General features: G+C 62.5%; 1 protein-coding gene across 4 annotated transcripts; it reads left to right on the forward strand.

Annotated features, from left to right (window-relative positions):
* DRC3 (dynein regulatory complex subunit 3) lies at positions 1-23,010 on the forward strand. Of its 4 annotated transcripts, none has more exons than XM_067716292.1 (13): positions 1-335; positions 685-799; positions 3,455-3,612; positions 6,172-6,288; positions 8,542-8,708; positions 11,219-11,365; positions 13,920-14,039; positions 14,586-14,696; positions 15,689-15,865; positions 16,660-16,791; positions 18,417-18,487; positions 19,540-19,663; positions 22,515-23,010. In XM_067716292.1, the coding sequence occupies exons 3-13, from the start codon at positions 3,456-3,458 to the stop codon at positions 22,983-22,985; spliced, it is 1,794 nt and encodes a 597-aa protein (XP_067572393.1). In that variant the 5' UTR covers positions 1-335; positions 685-799; position 3,455; the 3' UTR covers positions 22,986-23,010. The 4 variants fall into 4 exon arrangements, with proteins under 4 accessions (XP_067572393.1, XP_067572394.1, XP_067572395.1 ...); XM_067716293.1 differs by having other exon boundaries at positions 716-799; XM_067716295.1 differs by having other exon boundaries at positions 4-335; positions 685-3,612; positions 22,515-22,646; positions 22,819-23,010.
* Positions 23,011-23,209: the final 199 nt, after the last annotated feature.

Consider the following 23,209-nt stretch of genomic DNA (forward strand, 5'->3'; position numbering starts at 1 on the left):
AGGATGTCTACTCCCTGACTTCCCCCTAGCAAAGGAGCGCGGCGCTTGGTTCCCCTAGCAACCGGGCTCAGCGAGGAGGCGCAGGCGGCGGACAGTGCCGGCGACTCTGAGAGCCTGTGGCCGAGAGGCTGCGGGAGGAGCCTTTTTTCCCGGAGGAGTCCGCCGGCCGCCCCACCTAGAGGAGAGCGCACAGGCCCCTGGCAGCCCCTGCCGGCCGCACGCCGATCCGGGGCCTTCAGGCCTTGTGGGGAGAGAAGCTGAGAAAGCCTTCCCTCCGGGCGCATGCCCCCAAGAGACCTTTGAGGTCCCACCCCCGGCCTCCGGGCCAGAGAGAGGTACCCGGCCCAGCGATAGACGCTTCTTCAGGAGGGCATTACTGACCCTCTGTCCGACCTCTCAATGCTGCTAACTTGTTCCTCTTCCTTAGACCTAGACTTCCTCTTGGTGAAGGCTTTTGACTTGGAATGTGGATGCCCGGGTCCATGTCTGTCCCTTGTCAGCAGCTTCCTTCCCGGGCCTCAGTTTCCCTGTCTGGGAAATCAGGGCATTAGGGCTCCCTTCTCTAATGGCTCCCAGAGCTGACCTGTAATTTGATCATGAACGTGCTCTAGCTCGGAGTGAGCACTCAGTAAAGGGTGGGGTTTCTCTTATTAATTCACGGCCAATAGGCGCTCTATTTTCCAGGTCCAGTTGATCCCAAGGTCTTGTTTCGCAGGACAATTCAGGATCTGTTTCTCTGTGAGGAGGTGTAAGGTTCTCTGCTGCTTTCCCCGCCCACCACAACACTATTGTCAGGCAAGTCAACAGCAACCCGGGCTGGGTGGTGAATTACTGATAAAACCCCCTTGGGAAGGAATGTTGGGGTTTTGGCCCCGACCCCGAACAGCTGTGAGAAACTGTGTGAACTGTGACAATGATCCGCAGTGTGCCTGGGCACAGTTGAGCCGTGATTAAGAAAATGGGCCCTGGAGGCCTGTCCTCCCGCCTCTGCCATGTACTAGATGTATCCACGTGGGCATGTAACTTGACGTTTCTAACCTGCTTCCATTTTCTTACCTGAAAACTGCGGAGAATCAGTCCTTCATGTAAACTAAGTTCCTAGAGGTCTCTAAAATCCACATCTTACCTCCACCCCCGTCACCTCTCGCCTCACGACTCTTGCTGTTCTTGGTACTACAAGCCAGAATGAGCTTCTTAAAATGAAAGTCTGATCATGTCACTGCCCTTAGTAAGCCCCAGGAGCTTCCCGGGGATCCTAGGATAACCGCCACACTCCTGCAGGCCTCTCCAGGCTTGCATCGCTTCAGCCACAGTGGAACCTGTCTCCTCCTCTCCCACCTCAGGACCCTCACCACGCAGACCCCTTTTCCTTCTTTCCTGCTCATCCTCCAGGTCTCAGCGGGGTCTCCCCTGGCCATCACAGGTCCCTGCATGTATGCTGTCACAGTCCCCTACACCTACAAACTTGTCATGGTTCGTAATTAAAGATTTGTATAATTGTCTGATTCAGGTCTGAAACAGAGGTAAGGAGATCAGTTTTATTCACAGCATGTAGTGACTACTCATTACACGTATGTGGACTAAATGAATGATCTTAAACAAATGTAGGAGGGAAGAGTTACCCATCTTTTACAGGTGGGAGGTCAAAGGCTTGGAAGGCGAAGTTAGTTGCCAAAGGATGCAAGTCCTGCCCTTGTGTGTGTAACAAACACAACCATTCCACATCACTCGGTGATTGTTGGGCCTGATGGAAAGCAGGCTTGACCTGTCACAGGGGACAGGACAGGTGGGGTGGGAGTGAAGAGAAGTCAGCCAAAGTTTTGAAATCAGAGTTAAGCATCCTTTCCCAAAATACAGCACTTTTCTTTAAAAAAAAAAAAAAGCACAAACACTTTCAGGTAACATCTGCTAAATGCAGCGCGTTAAAATTTCCCCAAAGACAACTTGGCATCAAGTTATGTGAAATCTCAGAAAAAATTGTTTCAGAGGACGGGGAGCTGGAGGACTGGAAACGTCCTCGGGAGTTGAGTCAGTCACCCTAAGGGGATGGAGCAGAGACTGGGAGGCAGGAAGGAACCAGAGGAGAAGGGGGTGGGGGGCGGAGGTGGGGGCAGGAGGAAAGGCCCCGTGAAAGTTAAAGGCCCTGGGACCATGGGTCATGGACACTCCAGAAACAGGAGATGCACATTTGCATAAGCTGCACGGCACGGGGAGGGGAGGTGGGCAGTCCTGGGGACCAGGTGCAGGATGGCTAGGCCCACCCTGGCTCGCCCAGCGTCAGGAGTGTCCCCAGTAGCGCACGGTGGAATGCAAGGCAGAATGTGGGGCTGCCCAGCATCAGGGACCAGTGGGGCAGCGAGGCCTGGCTGTGGGGACGCAGGGGCCAAGGCAGAAGGTGAAGCCAGCAGGGAGGTGAGAACGGGGTGGAAAGTAGGGGGAGAACTGAGTTTGCAGAGGGTTCGGAGGCAGAATTGGGGAGTTTCCGGTGGCGCGCGCCCTCCTGCAGGGTCCAGCCCTTCTGGGTGTTCTCACTAAGACGGCTGGCAACGATGAAGTGAGGTCAGGCTGCCCAGGGCCACGGCTCTGTCTGGCCACGAACAGCAGCCCAGGTCCGCCTGTGACTGACCCACCCCACAGACCCCCCATAGCGTCTCAGCCAAATCCCTTTGGACCATTAGCAACAGACACCTCCTGGGGTTAGTTTAAGGAAAAGAGGATTTAATGTGCGAAGTCAGGACACTCCCGGGGCCTGGGGTCGGGACAGGAGGGGCCAGGAAGCCAGCGAGGAGAAGGCAGCCTCTGTGTCAGTCTGTCCATCCTTTCACCTTTATTGCTGGATCAGATTCTCATCTCTGCTTCTGTCTGTCCGTCTGCCCCAGGCCCTCTCACTCTCTCACTCACCAGGCACCTGGCCAGCTCTGATGGGCACTTTGTCCTCCGGCTGCAGCTCACGTCTCTCGGGGGGGGAGGGGGACACGAATGACCAGCTTGGGTTGGTGTCCACCAGTGGCCACACGCTGGGCAGCTGCGGTTGAGGGCGGGGAGCTTACAGACATGGCCACCTGGGGGGGGTGAGGCTCTCAGGGAAGGGGGGCCTCCAAGGATTGTGGTCGGTGGTTGGTGCCAAGAAACCCGACGAGGGCGGGCGCAGAAAGCCAGAGGCCTGAGGTGGCCACGGCTGTGCGCGCAGCTGAGCTCCACAGGCTGAAGAGAGCCGTGTGGACACCGGGGCCGGGGTGGTGACACAGCCTGCTCGTGGGGCCAGGCGGGCGGGGGTCCAGAGAGGCCCCGGAGCAGCCCGGGTACAGCAGCCAAGGGCGGGAGGGGGCCGCCTTCAGAGTGCCGTGGCCGCCACGCTGCCCCACGATGCCGTGGAAGGACCCCAGCCAGACCCCGCCCTCAAAGGGAGGCAGGAGCAGCGGCCTGGGTGAGGGACGTGGTGTTTTCCAGGGAGGATGAACCGGCTGTGCGACGTGGAGCCCAGGGTGATGGATGATGAGATGCTCAAGCTGGCTGTTGGGGAGCAGGGCCCGCGAGACGAGGCTGGGCAGCTGGCCAAGCAGGAGGGCATCCTCTTCAAGGACGTCCTGTCCCTGCAGCTGGACTTCCAGAGTGCGTATCCTGGGTGGGGCGGGGCAGGCGCAGGGCTCCCCGATTCCATGCGTGGGCCGCGGCTCGTGGTCGCATTCGGGCTGCCTGGGTCGGAAGGTGCAGTACCAGCACGGGCGGTTTTAGAGCCTGATACCGAGTGTGGGTAGCACTTGAACAGCCACAACACTCCCAATTCTGAGTAAGAACAAAGCAAGGTAACATCCTCCCGTTCCAAGTCTTAAGTGACCCCCAGAGGCCACACTGGTCCCCAAAGGTGGGGGGGACCTAGGAGGGTGGTCCACGTGGCCAGGAAGGTGCGGGGTCGGGGGAGGGCCATGTGCTGGGGGAGCAGCTTCAGAGGAGGGACTGGAAACAGAAGGGGGGGGTCCCCTCCAGGTCGCAGGACAGCCTGGGGGGAGATGTGGCTTGGGATCAGGCAGGACCTCAGCACCCCACCTGTGAACCGGGGTGACCGGAATCCGTGTCTCAGGCACTGGCTGGGAAGACGAGACCAGACAGCACAGGCCCAGTGCCCGGCTCACTAAAGGAGGCCCGCGAGTCTGGCGGAGGGTATAGGTGAGGAAGCAGGATGGGTGGGCGGGGGTCCCGTGACCCCTCATGTCCGGCGCAGGCCGGTCACAGCAGAGGGACCGGGCTGATTCACGCTCCTGCTGTGTCCTGGGCCTCCACGCTGGCCTGCCGGGTCACCCAGTGACCACGAGGGGCTACTGAGTCAGCCCTGGGATGTGGTGCGCACGGCAGGCCCGGCCCGGCCTCATGGAGCCCGCAGGCCGCCCAGAGCAGGGAGGGCCCTGAAGCTCTCGGCGGGAAAGGGCTAAAGGGGAGGCGGAGTGGTCTTCAGACCTCCTTCTGCTGCCCCTCCCCCACTGCGTAGCGGATGCCTGTCCCGTGCAGGGCGCTGCTCTGCGCACCAGGGACTCGTGGAGCTGACCTTCGAGGGAGGGGGACACGTATGCTGTTGAGAGAAGTAGAGGCAAGAGAGGAGAGAAGGGGAGTGGGGTGCAGTGTGGTCAGGCAGGGATCAGCTAGCATCAGCCTCGGGGGCCGAAAGGCGGCGTCTGGCTCTGAGTGAGTGAGGCAGGAGCCCAGGGAGGTCCTGAGCAGAGGAGGGTCAGGGAGCCGTGACAACAGGCTGCACCAAGCCAGTGGCAGCAGAGGCAGATCCCGTGTCTGTGTTGAAGATTGAATGGGCTTTTTGGGCAGCCCTGTCATGCTGTCAGATACATCTGGCTCTTTCGTGTCGTTCGGGCTTTTCCACGTGAACTGCTGAGGCCTAGAGCAGAGCCAGCACACAGGTGCGCCAGGCAGGGCGCCCAGGAGTGGGGGAGCCGCCCAGGGCTGGTGTCTGCACGGTCAATCACAGCCAAGGCCGTCGGTCTAAGGCCAGGGCCAGAGAAGGAAAATCCAGACCAGGAGATCCGGGGGCGGGGCTGGGCCTTGCCCCAGAAGCACAGGTGGGGCTGGTATCATTCCAGGAAATGTGACCACAGAGCTGGGGGACAAACTCCATCCCAGGCAGCCCTGGGGACCGGGAGGGACAGGGCCCTGGGTCAGAGAAATGCTGCCCACCACCCCCCCACCGAGACCCAGCTTGGGGTGGGCAGCTGGGAGGGGTGCCTGCCTGTCTGAATAAATGTTGAAACGGCTGCCCCGAATGTGTGGCTATTAAGGGCTTTTTTCTTTTTTTTTTCTACTCCTTTTACTTCTATATTATTTCAGTTCTTTTAATGGGCATACTCTAACTTTATGTTTTGGGAATCATTATAGAAGCAAACGTAGAAAAAGGGGCATGTAAACAACAGATCTCTGTGGTTTCTAAGAGAACCGGGGACAAGGTCAGGCCTCTAGAGTTTTACACACACAGTGTGTGCTTGTCACACTAAGCATTACTCAGAGCTCCTGGCAGCCAAGACAGAGACCAAGCTCCGCCTGGCTCAGGAGCAAGGGGATGGGTCGGCTGCCTGACCAGGGGGGTGGTCTTCAGCGGCCGTGGGGTCAGGCACTTGAGTGACGTCAGGATCTGCCTCTGTGGGGCGATTCATCCCCTCCCCGTATATGGACATTCGGGGCCTCATCCTCGGGCACTGGCACAGCGTGTGATTCCAGGTAGAGACACTGCAGGGTCAGTGGGCACAGACATTAACTATTTCCGTCCATGTGGCCAGAGCACCCTCCAAACGGCTTCACTAGTTGACTGGCCACCCCTGCAGCCTCAGTTCTATTTGTCACCCTGGGGGGCCCTGCCCGTGCCCTGTGTCCTGAGCCCAGGTGTTCCGAGGGGGAGCCCTGTGAGTTCCCGCCCTGGAGGGCCTGCCCCCCTCCACCCTGCGCGGGCCCACCGGTCCCTGTGGTGGCCCCGGACGGCAGCACCAACAGGGACCCCGAGCTCCGCGGAGCTGGGCCCACACCTCCAGGGCTCCCTGCGCTCCGGGGAAGGCAGCGGGGCTCTGGGGCCTCTCCCATGGTCAGCATCAGTCATCTGGCCCCCAAGACCCTGGAACTATACCCTAACCCTGACCCGGGCCAGAAGCAGCCAAAGCGTGTCCAACATCGTTTCAGATATCCTCCGCATCGACAACCTCTGGCAGTTTGAGAACCTGCGGAAGCTGCAGCTGGACAACAACATCATCGAGAAGATCGAGGGCCTGGAGAACCTCACACACCTGGTCTGGCTGGGTGAGGCCCCGCGCGTCCCCCAGCCCCCAGTGATGCCTGCCGAGGCTGCCCCCCAGGTAAACTTCCCTGCCAGCCCCGTGGCGGCCCTGGTGCAGCAGGAGCTCCATCTGCTGGGAGGAAGGAAGCCTGGGCCTGCGCTGGGCAAAGCTCAGCACGTATGTGCTTGGACACCACAGGGCAGAACATCTGCCCCAGCTGTCAAACCTCCCAGTCCGGAGGGCTCATGGCAGCAGCCTGGACTCCGTCTAGGTACTCTAGACTCAGGGTGACAGATAACTGAGGCCCCTGCTATTTGGGGGGCCCAGATCAAACCAGAACTAACCATCCCCATGCTAGCGTGCGCTGAGCACTTTCTACCTGCTAGGCACGGCCCGTGCGCTTTCCGTGTGAGGCCTTCTAACCGCACAGCGACCCCACTGTAGACGGGAGCAAACTGAGGTCACAGCAAGCAGGGGGCTCGCCTGACTCCAGGGGTCCAGCCCTCACTGCCAAGGCAGCAGGGGCTTTGCCGAACTGCGTCCACCTGCCGGCCTCGGGCAGCACCCTCACTTCTGGCAGTGGGCACCTAACTAGGGGTGGGGCCGGCTGGGAGCTCCCGAGCCCACTGAGAGGGCTTCTTTGGCCCTCCCAGTCACCCTCGGGGCTCCAGAGGCCGGGGCACCGCCCAGAGCTCTGTGACCAAGACGCAGCAGAGCTGGGACGAGACCCACGCCTGTCTGATCCCAAAGCCACGTCCCCTCCATCCTGTCAGGCTGCTTCCCAATACAGGCAGCCTGGGGCATCGAGGCCCCTCCCAGCTTGCAGGACACGCAGCTGTGGTTGTGAGGACGGCCGCCAGACCACAGCAACCCCCCCGGGGCAGGATTACAGTGCATCTCACGGGTGCAGAGGCTGAGGGGCTGGTGGACTTGGAGCTGCACGTACCGGCAGCAGAGCAGCCCAGAGCCAGGTCTCCTGACTGCCGGGCCCAGGTCTCACCCAGACAAGCCCTCCTGGCAGCCCAGCACCCATTAATGCTGAGTCCCGGGCTCGGCGGCCCACCTGCACCACCAGGAGCTGGAGGAGGAGAGGTGACGGGTCAGCCTAGACCCTGAGCCTCACCCCCTCTGAAGGCCCTGCTTTTAGGCAAGAGCTCCCAGGCCCTGCAGTCTCGCAGACATAAAACAAGGGTCACGGGTCCCCGTGAGATGCCCCTGTGATGCCCAGTGTTCTGGGGGGGGGGCGAGAGAGCCGGAGGGGAAGGTTCTGGCAAGAGGTCAGGTGCCCCTCAGAGAGTCAGAAGCCTGCCTTTGTCCAGCCACGTGCGCTGCCCCCACCTGCCAGCACAGGCCCGGCTGGTGGCCTGGTCAGCTGTCCCAGCGCCGGGGGCGAGCGGGAGCCGGCTGGCACTGCCCCCAGAAGCTGACTGTCCACATCTTGTCCCAGCTTTACACTCAGGCCCGTCCTGTTGGTAGCTTGAAATTGGCCACAGTGGGAGCATTTACACCACCGAAGTCAGCAAGAGCTACAGATCAGGGCTGCCCGCGCCCACCCCCTTGTTAAACGTTCACCAGCTCGCCTGCAAAGAGCAGAGCCCGGCTGCAGGAGCGAAAGGAAGCAGGCTGACCCAGTTCAGGTCCCGCTCTGCCAGCGTACTAGCCGGTTCTGTGCGTTCCCTCTGCCCCCTGCACCCGACCTTCCTTACGTGCGCTTGATCGTGAGCACGTGACCACCAGGCCCCTTTGAATCTTGGCTCCCTCAGCCCTAAGATGCAGGCGATGACAAACGAGGAAACGCCCGGGGAGGGCCTGGCGTAGGGAGAGTGTCCCGGGTGAGTGTCCCCTGAGGTGCCAGGGAGGCCAAACCGACTTACTGAGCCCCCTTTACACTGAGGGCTTTAGCTGAAGCTCTTGAAAAGTTCCCAGTTTGGGCCTCTGGGCCAACGGTGTTCAAGGACACCAACCCCAACCAAACCCCCAAACCCGTGGTGGCAGAAAAGCAGTTTTATTCCCAAAGATGAGAAACTTGGGCTAGAGGGGCTCCTAAGGTCTCAGCCGGGGCTGGGCCTGGAGTTTGGGGCAGCCCGGCCCGCGCGGGTCTCCCCCACCCCAAGGTGCGCTGCCCCGACCCACCAGGGAGCTTCCATCCCAGAACGAGGGCCGCACAGACGCAAGCCTTCGCCCGAGTCCGGGGCCGGGAAGGTGGCAGCAGAGCCGGGGGGGCGGGGGGGGGTTGGATTCAGGACAGTCACCCTAACCCGGAGCCGTCCTCCAGACCTGTCCTTCAACAACATTGAGGCCATCGAGGGGCTGGACACGCTGGTGAACCTGGAGGACCTGAGCCTGTTCAACAACCGGATCTCCAAGATCGACTCGCTGGACGCGCTGGTCAAGCTGCAGGTGCTGTCGCTGGGCAACAACCAGATCGGCAACATGACGAACGTGAGCGAGGGTGCCGGGGGGGCCGCGGGCTGAGCCTCCGACCTTCCCCTTGTCCCAGAAAGGCCAGTATTCCAGACTGGATGATGTTCACACACCAGCCTAGGCCACGAGAGCCCACATGCGGGTCCGTTTGTGCCCCTGCCCCGGTGGGATCTTTCCTTCCCTGTCCCCACACTCGCTCAGCAGACATTTGCTGGGGTGGGGCCCCCTCGGCCGTGGGGCCTCTGGCTCGTGCTCACTGGGGACAGAGACCAACGACAGCCCCGGGTCACTGGAAGGGTCGGGGTGTGGGTGCAGGGCAGTGCCCAGGGCCAGGCAGCCAGAGCGGCAGAGGAGAGCCGTGGGGGGCTCTACGCCGTGTGTGCCCAGGGCAGGCCTGCGTTTCAGAAGGAACACCCACCCCCTCACCCCCGCACGCATGAGTGTAGCAGGGATGGAGGTTTGCCTGCAGACCAGAGACGCTCGCTCTGCCAACACTCCCTGTGAGCTGGCAGCAGGGCCGGGGCAGGGCCCTGGGTGCCACGGGGTGACCTCAGGAAGCTGGGTGACCCCGGGGCAACCACAGCCACCGTGCAGGTGTGTGACAGAGACTGCCGCCGTGCGCGATGGGGGCTCCGTGCCACTGGGCGGGCGTGCAGAAGTGAACACCTGAGTGCCAGGGCCCAAGCCCCAGCCCCAGTCCTGTCCCCGCGGCTGAGCCACGTCCCGGCATTAACTCCCTCCCGGCCTCGCTGCAGGTGGGGCTCGGAGAGCAGGGGAGAGATGGGCGCTGCAGCCGCGGCCGAGGCCGGAGCAGGGGGCTGCGTGGAGGGGGCCGACCCACCTCTCGGCTCAGCCGCCCTTAGCGTCGCCCTGGGCTGATGCTCCTTGTGGCTGTGACCCAGCAGTCCAGGCCGCAGTCTTCCTCGTCCACAGCTAGCAGGACAGAGAGCAGGAGAAATCTCTCCCACGGTGCCCCTCGGTGTGACGCGCCCTCAGCCACCCGACCAAGCCCAGAGGGGCGGGCGGGCCAGGCGGTTTAGGTGAAAGGCCTGGGGCGGGTCAGGTGCCGGCTGCTCACCTGTGTTTGAGGGCCGGACCCCGGAGGCCGTGTGGTCTGGGAGGTTTGCCCTGCACGCCCCTGGGAGGTGGTAAACCCAGCCCACCTCTTGCCAGTGTTCAAGACCTGATTGCTCAGCTGCCCTCTGCCCTGCGGGGCGGGGGCACACAGGACAGCTGAGGGAGGTGTAAGTGGAGAGCTGAGGTTTAACGGGCTCCTGGCCGCCTGGCCTTGGGCCAGGGACTCAGCACCCGGGGCCCGCGTGCCCATCTGTACGGGACAGCGGTGGCCTGCGGGGCAGGCCGGTGTGAGGGCTGAGTCAGTTAGGGCTGAGTGGCTGCTTCAGGACTGGGCACAGGAGAACTCTGCAGGAAATGATGCTTATTCAGGAATTTTCAGATTAAGGGCACACCCAATAGCCCCAAATCTTGCTTGTGAAAACCTTTCTGAGTGTCTTGAGCTGTTCCTGCCTGGGTCGGTCCAGTACCCAGGGCCACAGTGAGCAGATCCCCTCTGGCTTGCTGCCCCTCGGACACTGCAGAGTCTAATGGACGCAGGTCCAGGCCTGGGCGTGGAGGGGACACTGGCTCTCAGGCCACGCCCCGCCCTGCTGTGGACGCTCCGTTCCCTCCCCTGGCCTTGCTGAGTGCCTGGTACAGGACGCTCTTTCCTGCCTCGGGGCCTTTGCTTGTGCTGGTTTTGCTTCTGGGAATGCACTGGCCCCTGCTCTTCCCTGGCTGCTCCCTCAGGCCTCAGAGGCCTCAGTCCTAACTGAAACCCCCCGTCATGGTCCCTAAGGCCCCCTCTCCACCCCCTCCCCCTTTGAGTTCTTCTAGCACTTACACCAAACAGCAATGATTCTACTTACTTTTAAAACATTCTTGTCCCCTGCCTTAGAGTGCCAGCTCCTGCTATAAGGGCTTTGTTCCCACTGTGTCCCTAAGGCCTGGCACGTACCTGAGGCCTGGTAGGTGCTTAGTGATCTTTGTTGAACAAATAAACCAAATGACAAAGACGCTCCTTCAGGAAAGCACAGGAGTTGCGGTCAGATGAGGTACGGGCATCTCGCTGACTTTCCCCCGGTTACTAACAATAGGAAGAATAAACGGCCGTCAGTGGACATCCCACTAGCTGCCACCCAGTTGGTCCAGGCCAACTGTAAATCAGGTTCCGTTGAATTTAGGAGCGCTGGGCCTTGCACAGCACTTTACAGTTGGAAAAGGCCGCCCGTTCTGAGAGCAGCAGCGATGGGCACAGCCAGGGCATTACGGGAGCAGGTGGAGGCCCTCACAGCGTGTGGCATTTGGTCCTCTCAACACCTATGCACCGCGTCCCTGCACCCACCTTAAGAAGAGGAGATGGGGACCCAGGTCCACGGGTCCTGGGCAAAGCCCATGGCTCCTCCCTCGTGGCTCCGCCCAGTGCGGGCAGAGGACGGAGAGAGGACCCAGGCGACCCCCCTCTCCCCCAGATCATCTACCTGCGGCGGTTCAAGGACCTGCGGACGCTCAGCCTCTCGGGGAACCCGGTCGCCGAGGCCGAGGACTACAGGACGTTCATCTGTGCCTACCTCCCCGACCTGGTGTACCTGGACTTCCAGCGCATCGACGACCACATGGTAGCGTGGCCCTCGTGCGTCCAGCTCCGCGGGTCAGCGTGCAGGCCCCGGCGTCTGGGGAGGGGCGCGTCCACAGGAGGAGCGCAGGGCGGCCCTCCTCGCGGTGCCTTTACTGCCCCCGTCACTGTCGTGCCACCTCCCACCTCGAGGCCGCCGTCTGCTTTTCTGGGTGAACGAGTCGGGGGACCAAGTGAGGGTAGGCGATTAGCGGGGTCAGCAGCTCAGGGCAGAGTCAGGACTCGCCTCCATGCCACGACAGCTCACGGTAGCGCCCTCTGAGCCGAGGGCACCGGCCCCAGAGAGAGGCCCCCCGCGGCCGGGGTGCTGAGCGGGGAGCTGGGCCCGGCGGTCTGGCAGCAGGGCCGGGAGGAAGCCCCCCTCCCCAGTGCACTGCCCGGCCTGGCCTGACCGCCCCTGCCTCTATCCTACTCCCCTGCTGTGAGCTTCCCGTCCTTTGCAGCATGACGTTTGTGGGTGCTTTGCCCCCTGGAGAAAAGAACCCCGCCCGACACGAGGCCTTTGGCGGCAGGACCGGGATATCCCTGCGTGCTGAGCGTGGGCAGTGGGGAACAGGGACCTGCCCACCCTTCTCCCTGGGAGCTGGTGCCCTTCCTGGGAGAAAGGAGCCTGTGCCTGGGTGGGGCCTGAGGTGATGTGGGGCTCAGGGAGAGCCCAGTGGAAGCAGGGAGGGCGGCTGGGCCCCGGGTCTCGGTGCTGACGCTGCCGTCCTGGCTGCCACACCGCCTGCCAAGCGTGGAGCCCTCCACTCACGGGTGTCTTCCTGGGGGGTCCACGGAGAACAGCCGGGGTCGGGGTGCCCAGAGAGTTGCCCCTCCTCCGACCATGGCCTTCTCTTGTCCCAGAACAGGACAAGAATCTGAAATCTTGAATTCCAAGACTCTCAAGTCTTTTTTTTTTTTTTTAATATTTATTTACTTTTTTTGGCTGCTCTGGGTCTTAGCTGCGGCACGTGGGATCTAGTTCCCTGACCAGGGATCGAGCCCGGGTCCCCTGCAGTGGGAGCGCAGAGTCTTAACCGCTGGACCACCAGGGAAGTCCCAAGACGCTCAAGTCTTACTTTTTGCATTTAGACAATAATTTGAAAGGCAGCGTGGGCTCAAATGCTTGGAATAGCTGAAGAGCTGCTGGGGTGTATTTCACTCATCATAAGAGCGTGCACAGGGATTTCCCTGGTGGCACAGTGGTTAAGACTCCGAGCTCCCAATGCAGGGGGCCCAGGTTCGATCCCGGGTCAGGGAACTAGCTCCCACGTGCATGTCGCCACCAAGAGTTTGCACGCCACAACTAAGGAGCACACGTACTGCAATTAAGGAGCCAGCACAACCAAATAAATACAATAAATATTTTTTAAAACCCCAAAAAACAAAAAACCATGCACAGCCGGACACCGCACGGTTCCCGAGCCCCTCCCCAGCCAGTTTCTCCTCTTCCCCAGAAGATTCCACAGGGGGCAGGCCGCCCAGCCTGGCCCCCCGCTGTGCTGCGGGAAACAAAGCCTCCTTCCGCATCTCAGAGGCTTTGCCTAGAAGCACCAAGATCAGTAATAAGGGGAAGGTTGTAAGAGCAGAGCCCCGCAAAGCAGGGGCACCGGGAACCCCCGTCCATGCTGCTGCCTGCCCCCAGGCCAGCCCCAAGCCTCTCACCTGCTGGTGCTGCCAGGCTCGGGCAGCAGGACAGCCGGGCCCAGCCAAGGCCGACCAGGGCTGAGGGCAGGCTCTTGTGGTGCCTCCCCATTTCCATCGGGCCTGAAGGCTGGCGCAGCCCTGAGGAACGGTGGACAGTCCCAGCAGAGCACACGAACGGGTGAGGGCTGTGAGCTTGGGGGGCTTTCTGTGTTGGGGGGGGAGACAGGCAGGAGGGCGACGCTGGGGTTCAGGGCTTGTCCTGCTGAGACGGAGGCCTGTGGAGAAGAACCCTGTGGTTTTCAGCAGAGTTCATGATGTGATGAGCATTCAGGGACCTGGAAGCTGGCATGGGGCTTACAGCATAAGAGGGAGAGGGCAGGGCGTGCAGGCCACGGTCCTGAGAGAGAGGAGGGGGCGGGAGTGGGGGGAGCAGATACTGGAGCACAGAGAGTCGGCAGTGCTTGTACCTGAAGCCTTAGCACAGGCGATGTCACCTGGGGCTCCAGCAGCCCCCAGCGCAGGCAGGGGGATACGCAGGACGGGTAGAGGAGGGCCGGAGGGGGCAGGGCCCAGAGCCGAGGGCTGAGACCTCATGCCCAGGCCTGTGGCTCGGGCACCCACTGCACCTCTCCCTTGTGCAGCCCTACAAGAGAGCCAGAGCCTGGTCAGGGAGGCCTGGGGGAGCGGCCGAGTCTTCGCTGGGCGCCTCCACCCCAGGGATGTCCCACGGACCCTCGGCCTGCCCGTGCTGCTTCCCCCACTGATTTCCCTGAGGCTCAGAATACTTGGCAAGGGCTGCGGGGAGGGGATCCCCGCCCACGCTGGAGAGGCCACAGCACGGCAGAGGCCAGCGGCTAGGAGGGACCCCACGACCCTGGTGACGATGCCGCTTCCCGATCCTCCATCAGAAGGAGCTGGCAGAGATGAAGCACCAGTGCAGCGTGGACGAGCTGAAGCACCAGGAGAGCCTGATGCAGGCCCAGCTGGAGGAAGAGCAGGCCCGGTGGGAGGAGCTGGAGGGGCACAAGGTAGAAGACCGGTGGGAGTACCTGCCCCGCCCCGCCCCGCCCCCGCCCCAGGATGCTGCCGCCACCGGTCATGGGCCAGTGCCATGAAGGTCAGCAGGGCCCAGGCCCCCAGAGCCTGTCCTTTGATTGAGAATAGCTGGTGCCCAGGGCTGCTGGGCTGCCAGAACCTCAGTCAGGGCAGCACGCGGACCTGCCCCTCCTCATCCCACGGCCCCCAGGCGCCCCTCCAGCACAAGGGCCAGGGACTCCGTGCCAGAACCATCTCTCAGAGCAGCCCCTGTCCTTAAGACCCCTGGCTGGTTCCTGGCGGCGGGGGTGGGGTGGTGGGGGTAGGGGGGCAGCCAGAAAAGCTCATTCCTCCCCGTGGTGCCTCTCCTCCGGCCGGACCGAGCTGGGCACCCTTCAGTTTTCTGCCTCTGGACCCCCGCCTGTGCCGGGCCCATCGCCTGCCCTTCCCCAGCCTGCCTTCCCGAGGGCCGGGCGACCTTGGCCCCGGTGCCCAGCGCAGGGCCCTGCCCAGGGAGCCCACCGTGTCTCTGACCGCAGGCGGCCTTCGTGGAGCAGCTGAACGGCCCCTTCCTGTTTGACAGCATGTACGCCGAGGACGTGGAGGGTAGCCAGCTGTCCCACCTGCCCGGCGTGGGCGAGCTCGTGCAGACATACCCTTCCGGGTCACGGCCGCCCCCAGGGCCTGGGCGCGGGAGTCCGGGGGGCTCCCCTTCCACCCAGGGCCTCGAGAACCAGGTTGGCTGTGAGCGCAGGGACACACAGGTATCTGGTCAGCAGGGCCCAGGCTGGCAGAGATGGAGGCTGGCTGACCATGTCTGTGACTCTGACCCTCAATACCTTGTTTGTGGGCTCCTGCTGTGCGCTTTGCATGCAGCATTTAAAACTGTTTCAACCACCCCACGGGGTGGGTGCTATACTGGACCCCAACTACCTTCTCATAGCTGGGGAAGCTGAGCTTGGAAAGGGTGAATTGTCCAGGCTGTGCAGTTAGGAGCTGTGGGCTGAGCCTGCATCCCATCCCCCAGATGATGTGACGGGCACTTGTCACCGTGGCTGAGGGACGCAGGGGCCGCGAGTCACAGAGAGAAACCTGCCCCTGAACACCCACCGCTCAGCAGAGTGCGGGGGGTCAGCTCTCCGCCCAGCCCGGCCCTAGGCTGCAGCCCCGCCTGACCTCAGCACCTAAGTGCCCCTCGTGTGGCAGGCGCTGCAGATGTGGGACCCTCAGCCCAGAGCAGCGAGGAGGCCATAGAAGCAGCTGCAGGGCCAGGCCTTGAACCTGGGGCTCTCTGCCCTGAGCCTGCGGTCCCCTGACCTCCGCAGCCTCCCCGTGCACCTGTGGCCGCCGAGCAACAAAGACGGCCTGGACAACAGGGCCCCAGAGACAAAAACACACACTGCTCAGCTCCGTGGCTGCTCCCCCTTCTCCGGGTTCCTGACCCCTTCAGGTCCCCCGGGGGGGTCTCTCCTCTGTCGCCCCACCCCCACCACGCAGGACCCTCCCTGAATCCCTCAGGCTGAGGCTGGAGATGCCCAACCACCGATTCATACTCCAAATCCCAACTGCAGCTCTGCTACGGGAGCTGCTTCCACCCCATGTGCGCCCCCCAGGCAGCCGTGAGCTTCCTTAACGGCCACTCACCTACAAGGACAAGTTCGTCGTCATCTGCCTGAACATCTTCAAGTTCGGCATGAAGCAGCAGGAGAAGCGGAAGGCGGAGCTCGACACCTTCATGGGGTGTGTCCAGGAGGCCATCCAGGAAAAGCAAGAGCAGGGCAAGCATGAGATCGCCAAGTTCGAGGAGAAGCACCTGCTGGTAGGCCCCGCCCCCAGCCCCTCCCCCCTCCTCCAGGTGCCCACCCGCCAGAGGCCCGGCCCCTCTGCCTCTGACGACCCGAGACGCACGGGGCAAGCCGCTTGCTTTCAGGTCAGGCTTGATACCGGCAAGGGGCCTGATCTTCCTCCAGATGGGGTGGCCATGACCACAAATACCCTTTGCCCCCCAGTGACGCCTGGTCACTCCGCTGACACTGCGTCTGCCGGCCAAGCCTCCAGGTCCCTCGTCAGTGAACAGCTGGTACTGGGTGCGGCTCGGACCCCCGCGCTCTCCAGCCCACGAGCACCTCTCATTGCAGACGGACCTGACAGCTACTTGCACACGGGGTGCTGCGGGGGTCCAGCTGGCTTCCCCCAAGACAGGGCCCACCTTGTGTTCCAACCTCCCCCGCAGAGCCCCGCTGGGCTGGGAGTCAGCCCACGGTGAGCCAGGGCCTCACAGACAACGCCCCATCCCCAGGCTTCGTGAAGCTCAGGCTCTCTGCCCCTGCACCCGAGGAGACGGGAGTCACTCGAGGTCCCACGGTGACCCAGTCGGGTCCCAGTTCAGGTCCACGTGACTCTGAAGCCATCGCTCCTTCCACGCCTAATAACTCACCAGCTGGTGGAGCCTCTGCTCTGACAGCCTCCGCCGTGGAGGGGGTGGAGCTGACGCTCGGACTTGGGCAGTCCGACCCCATAATCCAAGTTCCGACCCACAAAACCAAACTGCCGCCTGTCACTTCAGGAATTACACTTAATTGTGGATTCCTAAAGCACAGGTTTTGTTTCCAGACTTTAAGCTCCATCCGAGACGAGTCTGAACTGACCAACTTCGAGATAAAGATGGCGGAGCACAGCGAGAACATCACTGAGCTGGTCAACGTGCTCATGACGCTGGAGATGCAGCTGGTGGAGCAGCTGGAGGTGAGGTGGGGCCCAGGGAACACACGCGACACGACGGCCCTGCCCGGTTCCTGTGCAAGAACCTGGCGAGGGAACACCTTCCCGGGAGCTACTCGGCGGGTCGCACGACAGCTTTCTGTGCTTCTGGTGCTTTTCAGTCGTCGAGATGACAGGTGGCCCCTGTGCAGCATGAGAGGTGAGCTCGCTCCTCTGGAACAGTCTCCCCGTCTAGGAAGAGTGCAGAACCGCGGCAGGGAGAGTCCTTTATTAGACCCAAGGAGCTGTCGGGAAACAATGCACCCTGCTCCTCACCCCCCACCCCGGGCAGAGCGGAGGCTCCCGGCACTGCAGCCCGTAGCCGCTGCACCTCGGGGCGGGCGAGGAGCCCAACGGAGTGCTGCTACGTGAGACCCGGGGCGGCCAGACCCACCTGCGCGTTTGTTTACCAGGCAGCTTGCGGCGGAGGCTGGGGCCTGCAGAGCAGTGACCAGCAGAACCTCCCGCCTGCTGCCGTGGCCCGCCCCCGCCAGCGCCTCCCCGATGCCTGCCTCGTCCAGGTCCCCAGCACATAACAGAGCAGACGCTCGCTCCCCACATCTCTGGGGCATCGGGAAGCTCAGGCAGCGGCCCCCAGCCTTTCCGACCGGGAGGACCCCCTTGTCAGCATCTCGCAATTCACCAGAGCCTGTGCGTGACTTACTAGCCGCCAAAAGGCTACTAAGTGGAGCCGCACTTTCCAGTGGCCCGATTTTTTGGAGCCGCACTTTCCAGTGGCCCGATTTTTTTTCATTACAAGAGGGTTTACACACATTTGAAAAATGTATAATTAGCTCAGTCTATAGATAGCCCTCGGATTCAGGTGCATTCCCTGCGCCGTCGGCCCACCCTGCAGCCCCTGGAGTCTAGAGTAGGTCAGGGGCGTGACCCACCCTGTGGGCTCAGTGGGTAGCAGCCCTCCCCAGGGCCTCTGGGTGAGGCCCGGGCGCCTTGCTCAGCACTAGATGCAGCAATACAGGGGTGCCCTCAGGGAGGGAGGCGGGAGACTTGCAGGTGAGAGGCCTGGGGTAACAGCCGGCATTCCCGAGGGTTTCCTCTCTGCCAGGCACCTTGCAAAGCATTTTGTGTGAAGAAACCCGTTTCTGCTTCACCACAACCGCGTGAGACACATACTATGCGAAGGGAACCCATTTCATAGGTGGGAAGTTGAGGCCCAGGGAAGTTAACAACGTTCTGAGTTACACCCAGTAGTGGAGCTGGCAGGCAGCCTGGCTCCTGGCGACCCTCCCGTTTCTCTGGAGGTGGCGGAGGCAGATGCCACCGAGAACCCCAAGGACGGGGTGAGCTCTGTGTGTGCCTGTTGGTGGGGGGCTCCTGGCAGAGAGACCAGCACAGGCAAAGGCCTGGAGAAGGTGTCACACTAAAGCCCCGGGGGGTGACCGAGGCAAAGTGGCTGGAGGGTGACGGCTGGGGGCAGCCGTCGGGAGAGGGGCAGGGTCGGCTCACAGCGCCATCTGGGGAAGGTCAGGTGGTTGGTCTTCACTCTCCAGGTCTGCGGTCACTGCCCGCTGAGTGGTAAGGAGAACTTCTGCTCTGGTGCAGTTCGCTGGCGTTCATGTCTGAACATGCACGTTCTTTATCATTTCCAGGAGACTATTAACATGTTTGAAAGGAACATCATCGACTTGGTTGGACTCTTTGTCGAAAACGTCCAAAGCCTATATCCTTTCCTTGATGGCCCTCTGCGGGGAGGTGCTGCGGGCCGCGGGGCTCTCAGGGCTCGCACCACCGCTCCCCGCCTGCAGGGGGCTGGGGGGAGGCGCCTGCATTTTAAACAAAAGGCACAGAGGGGCACAGCTTCTTTACAGCTAAGCAGGATGCAACTAAGTGGGGTCCCTTACAGGTGGCTCCCTGTGGGGTCACATGCCTGCCCCCTCCCACTGCCACCAAGGAGAAAAGCCCACCTTCAAAGGATGGAGATTTGCCAACCACTTGGAATGTTCGAGGAATACCTCCTGACCCTCAGCACAAAGGGGCCTTATTAGAGTAGAGGTCTGGATGCCCACTGGGTGGCTCTGCAGGCCACCGCTTGCGGCACAAGTCGTGGCCCGTCTGTTCTCTAATGAGTGACTTCACCAGGAGACCACACCCCCAGATCCACCCTCCCCGCCCCCCCCACTGCAGGTGCACATGCCCTGGGGGTGGGGCGACCTCTATGCTGAAGCCACTGACAAATACATCATCTATCAGGAGATGGGTTAAATGTCAGGTCAGGAACCAACACTGGGGGCACGCCTGACCTTTTGCCACCTGAACTCTGGGCCCTGAAGTCCACCCCAGAAGTCCCCCCAGTCCTGCCCTCCTGGGCCCATGGTCCCGCTGGGTGACAGGGCTATATAAGCTCCCTGAAGGAGGGTCCACTCAGTGAGGGCCTGAGGGTGGGCCAGAGGAACGGGCTGGAACGGTGGGGAGGGCGTCCCAGGCAGGCTCAGGAGGCAGCCTGTGCAAAGGCCCAGAGGACGGGGAGAGGACGTTCCAAGAGGAGGCCTTTAGGTCACCACAGAGTGTGAGAGCCGCCAGCACAGCAGGGGCGGGTGGGGCTCCGGCTGCTGCAGGGAGAAAGGGCTGGAGGGGAGCGGGCCAGGAGGGACCCCGAGGGGGTGCGTGGCGGGCGAGTCGGAGGGCCCTGAAGGCGGGGCTACACGGGGCCCAGCGCAGGGGAGGGCGCGCCCGGCCTGCTCCAGCCCGGCCTTGGCTTAACTCGCGCTGCACGATGGCTCAGTGCCGGGACCTGGAGAACCACCACCACGAGAAGCTCCTGGAGATCGCCATCAGCACCCGGGAGAAGATAGTCAAGGGCGAGCTGGACGAGGACCTGCCGGACGCCGTGCGTGCGGTGAGCGCGGGGGCGGGGGCGGGGGCGGGGCGGCCCCGGCGCCAGGCAGACGCAGCCCCGCCCCGCAGCCCCCGTAAAGCCTGAAAAACCTGCCAGAGCCTCAGTCTCCTCATCTGCAAGAGGGGCGGTGGGCAGGCGAGATGGGCAAGAAAGGCAGCTGGTGGGCACCCAGTGCAGCCCAGCTACAGAGGAGCTTGTGATAATTCAGTGCTTTCAACTTAACGAGAGGTTGCTTTCCCAAAGCTCGTTTCTGTGGGGCTTCTGGCACCTTCTAAGAGAGGCAGCGACAAATAGAGGTTGAGGTCCGAGATTTCCCCGGAAGGTCGTCTCAGCCCCGAGTCTCTATGGCGGGAAGCACTGCTGGGGTCTCTGCCCGCTCGCGGGGCTCCAGGTCTCCTGCGCTGGGGGCCGGCAACAGGTGGGCTGTGTCTCTGCGAAGGGCACCCACTTTCCTTCTTTCACCATTCACTGCCCCCCTCACCTCTCTCCTCCTCCGCGTTCCACCAAGGCAAGCTAGCTACCACCGCCCTTTGCGGGACCCTGGCCTTACCGCTCTTCTCCACGCAGCAGCCAGAGACCAGGGACTCCTTCCCCCTAGTGAGTCCTGGAGCAAGGTCTCCGCCGAGCCCCGCCCCGACACACCCTTCCCCCAGGCCTCCGTGCACCCGGCTCCTCCCCGTGTTTCAGATCTCAGCTCACACCCAGCTCCTTGGAGAGGCCCCCATCACCTTCCCAAAGGCCCACTGTCTCTCCGTCACAGCCGTTCATCCTTGTCAGAGCCGCTGTCACGGTTCCAAGCTATCGTGTTCGCGTCGACTTGCTTAGGTTACTCTTCACACTACATACAGGCCCCCCGGGGAAGGCAGGAGTGGCCTCTTCCCCACCGCGGTCAGCCCCCACCCGGGGTGCCGGGTTCACCACGCCCGCTGTCAGGTGCTGGCGGAGTCCTGCAGGCAGGGACCAGCAGTTCCGACTCCGCAGCCTGTCAGGGGCCGAGACAGTCGCCAGGGCAGTGGAAAGGTGGCAGGGCCTCCTCAAACACCCAGACACAGGGAGACGTCACCTTCCCGAGCCTGAAGGCTGACCCCAAGAGCCCACCCGGGAGCCGCCTGACAGACCACCTAGTGGTCGTGGAGTTTTTGACGCAAGGCTCCGGGGTCTGGGACACCTCTCTCAGGACTGGGACATGCAGAAAAGGAGGCCCCGATGTCAACGGGAGGTGAGCAGCCTGGGCGGGTGCTTCCAGGGTGGCTGTGCACGGCGCCATCTGACACCTTTTCCCGCGCCCCCGGACACTCAGGCTGCTGACTGGGTGGGGCTCGCATGGGCTTAGTTAACTCACCAAAGGACCCCTGAAAGTGGCATTCCCACCCAGTCTACAGATGGGAAAGCTGGGGAGACAGGGTCTCAGAGAAGTTCGGTAAACACCCAGGATGTGTTGTGAGGACACCTCGTCTTGTGAGGATGAGTCTGGATTCAAACCTTAGTCTGAGATGCCGAGCCCGGGCACTGAGCCCTCACTGCAAAGTGGGCGTTCTGGGTCTGCCCCTGGCCCCAGGCCCCAGGGTAATGGGCTCTGCCTCTGGGCTAAGGGGCTGCCTTGGGCTCCCGGGCGGCACTGGTATCGGGTGCCACCCTGGAGGCCTCACGGGGCAGCCGGCAGAGCCCACTGGACACCCCTCCCTCTGCGGGCCCATCAGCTCTGTCCTTTAGGAACACCTGTAGCAGGAGATGCTACACCGCCTCCTTACGCTTAAGCAACAAAACGTGGGGTAGCAAGCCCTGACTAGAGCGGAATCACCACGAGGAGCTGACAGGGACCGAGGGCCTCCCGAGGGCCAGCTGCCTGAGCAGCTCTGCACGTGTATTTGCCCTTTTAATCTCCAAGCCGACACAGTGACATAGGTGCCAGTGTGGTTCCCTTTCACAGGTGAGGAAACCGAGGCTCAGAGATGACAGGGAGCGTGTGGGTGGTGGACACGGGCAGGACAGGGGCTTTCAGATGAGGCCCTCGGCGATAAAAGTCTGGTTTCTGTTTCTAACCATCAGCGAGCGTATTAGTAGCAGGGTCTCAGAACACTCTTTTTGCAGAGACACTAACATTTCAAGATCCATAGACTGTATTCTGGAGACCATTAGGTTAACCACTCCCGAAGGAGAGAAAAAACCCACGTGTACACACCTGCCCGTGCCCTCTACAACACAGAGCTTTCAGGTCCCTCGCCGTCGTTGGCGACATGAAGCGCCTCTGCGTAAAGCTGAAGCAGCCGCCAGTGACGGCCTCCCCGCTCTGGGAAGTGACCATGTGGACCCGCAGCTGTGCTGGGCGCACGTGGCCAGTTCACGTGTGAACGCCTGGAACCAGCCGGGCCTGGCGGGGCCCACGTCCCACAGCGTCGTCCACGGCGGGGAAGCGGGTGGGAACAAGGCAGGAGCCCAGGTGGGACCCCAGGTCCGACTGGGTTGACGTGAGGGGCAGCAGAGTCCCATCGGTTTGTGGGACCTTCTGTCGTCAGTGGAGCCCTGTGCCCCTCGGCCGGCCTCGTGCTGCCCACTCGACAGGCAGGTTTCAGGCAAGTCAGACTGGAGACGCTTGGCAAGGTGGCCAGGGCTGCCCTGCCTTCTCTTGGGGAGGGCATGCTCCCCCCAGGCACTGCCCTGCTGCCCGGGGGCCCCTTCTGGGCACTGGTGCCACCAGGCCGACGGCGTGGTCGCCTGAGACGGGCGGAGGAAGCAGGATGCGGGCTGGGCACGGCCTCTGCCTGCGGGGAGCTGGGCCCGTCCCCTCTGGCTCCACCGCCTCTGCGCTCGTGCGGGTCCAGGCCCTCACCTGCGCTTCCTTGCTCCCCAGCTCTTTGTTGACAAAGACACGATCGTTAACGCAGTCGGGGCCTCACACGACATCCACCTCCTGAAGATCGACAATCGGGAGGACGAGCTGGTGACCAGGGTCAACTCCTGGCGCGCACACCTGGTGGACAAGGTGAGCGCAGCTGAGGGCAGGCGTCTCCCGGCAGCAGGACCCCACGCTGGAGGCCCGCCCCGGGGCAGACGCGCACGCCAGACACACACGCAGGGCTGGAGCAGGGAGGAACGGAGTAAGGAAGGCAGGCTCAGGATCCCGCCTGACGGGCCAGCCGCCGTATGCTCCACAGATTCACAAGGACGAGATCGTGAGGAACCGCAGGCGCATGAAGGAGATCAACCAGTACGTCGACCATGTGCAGAGCGAGCTGGACAGCCTGGAGTACAGCGACCTCCTGGACTAGGGCTGCGGCCCAGCCCTCCCCCCGACCCCCGAACTTCACAGGTAGAGAAATAAAGGACTTTGGTTACCTTTCTCCATCCTCTGTGTCCGCGTCTGGGCAGTTGGCATCTGCTGAGAGCGACTCCTAGGCTCTCGGCCGCCCCTCCGCGGGGCCCAGGGCAGACCCTTCCCCAGGTACAGCTCCCAGCACAGCCTGGGGGCCCGGCCAGCCCACCTTGGCGGAGGCTGCAGGAACCCAAGGACCCTCCACAGCTGAGAGCACAGCTGGGCGTCACCCG

This window comes from Pseudorca crassidens, chromosome 19 (assembly GCF_039906515.1).
Source record: "Pseudorca crassidens isolate mPseCra1 chromosome 19, mPseCra1.hap1, whole genome shotgun sequence".
Classification (NCBI taxonomy): Eukaryota; Metazoa; Chordata; class Mammalia; order Artiodactyla; family Delphinidae; genus Pseudorca; species Pseudorca crassidens.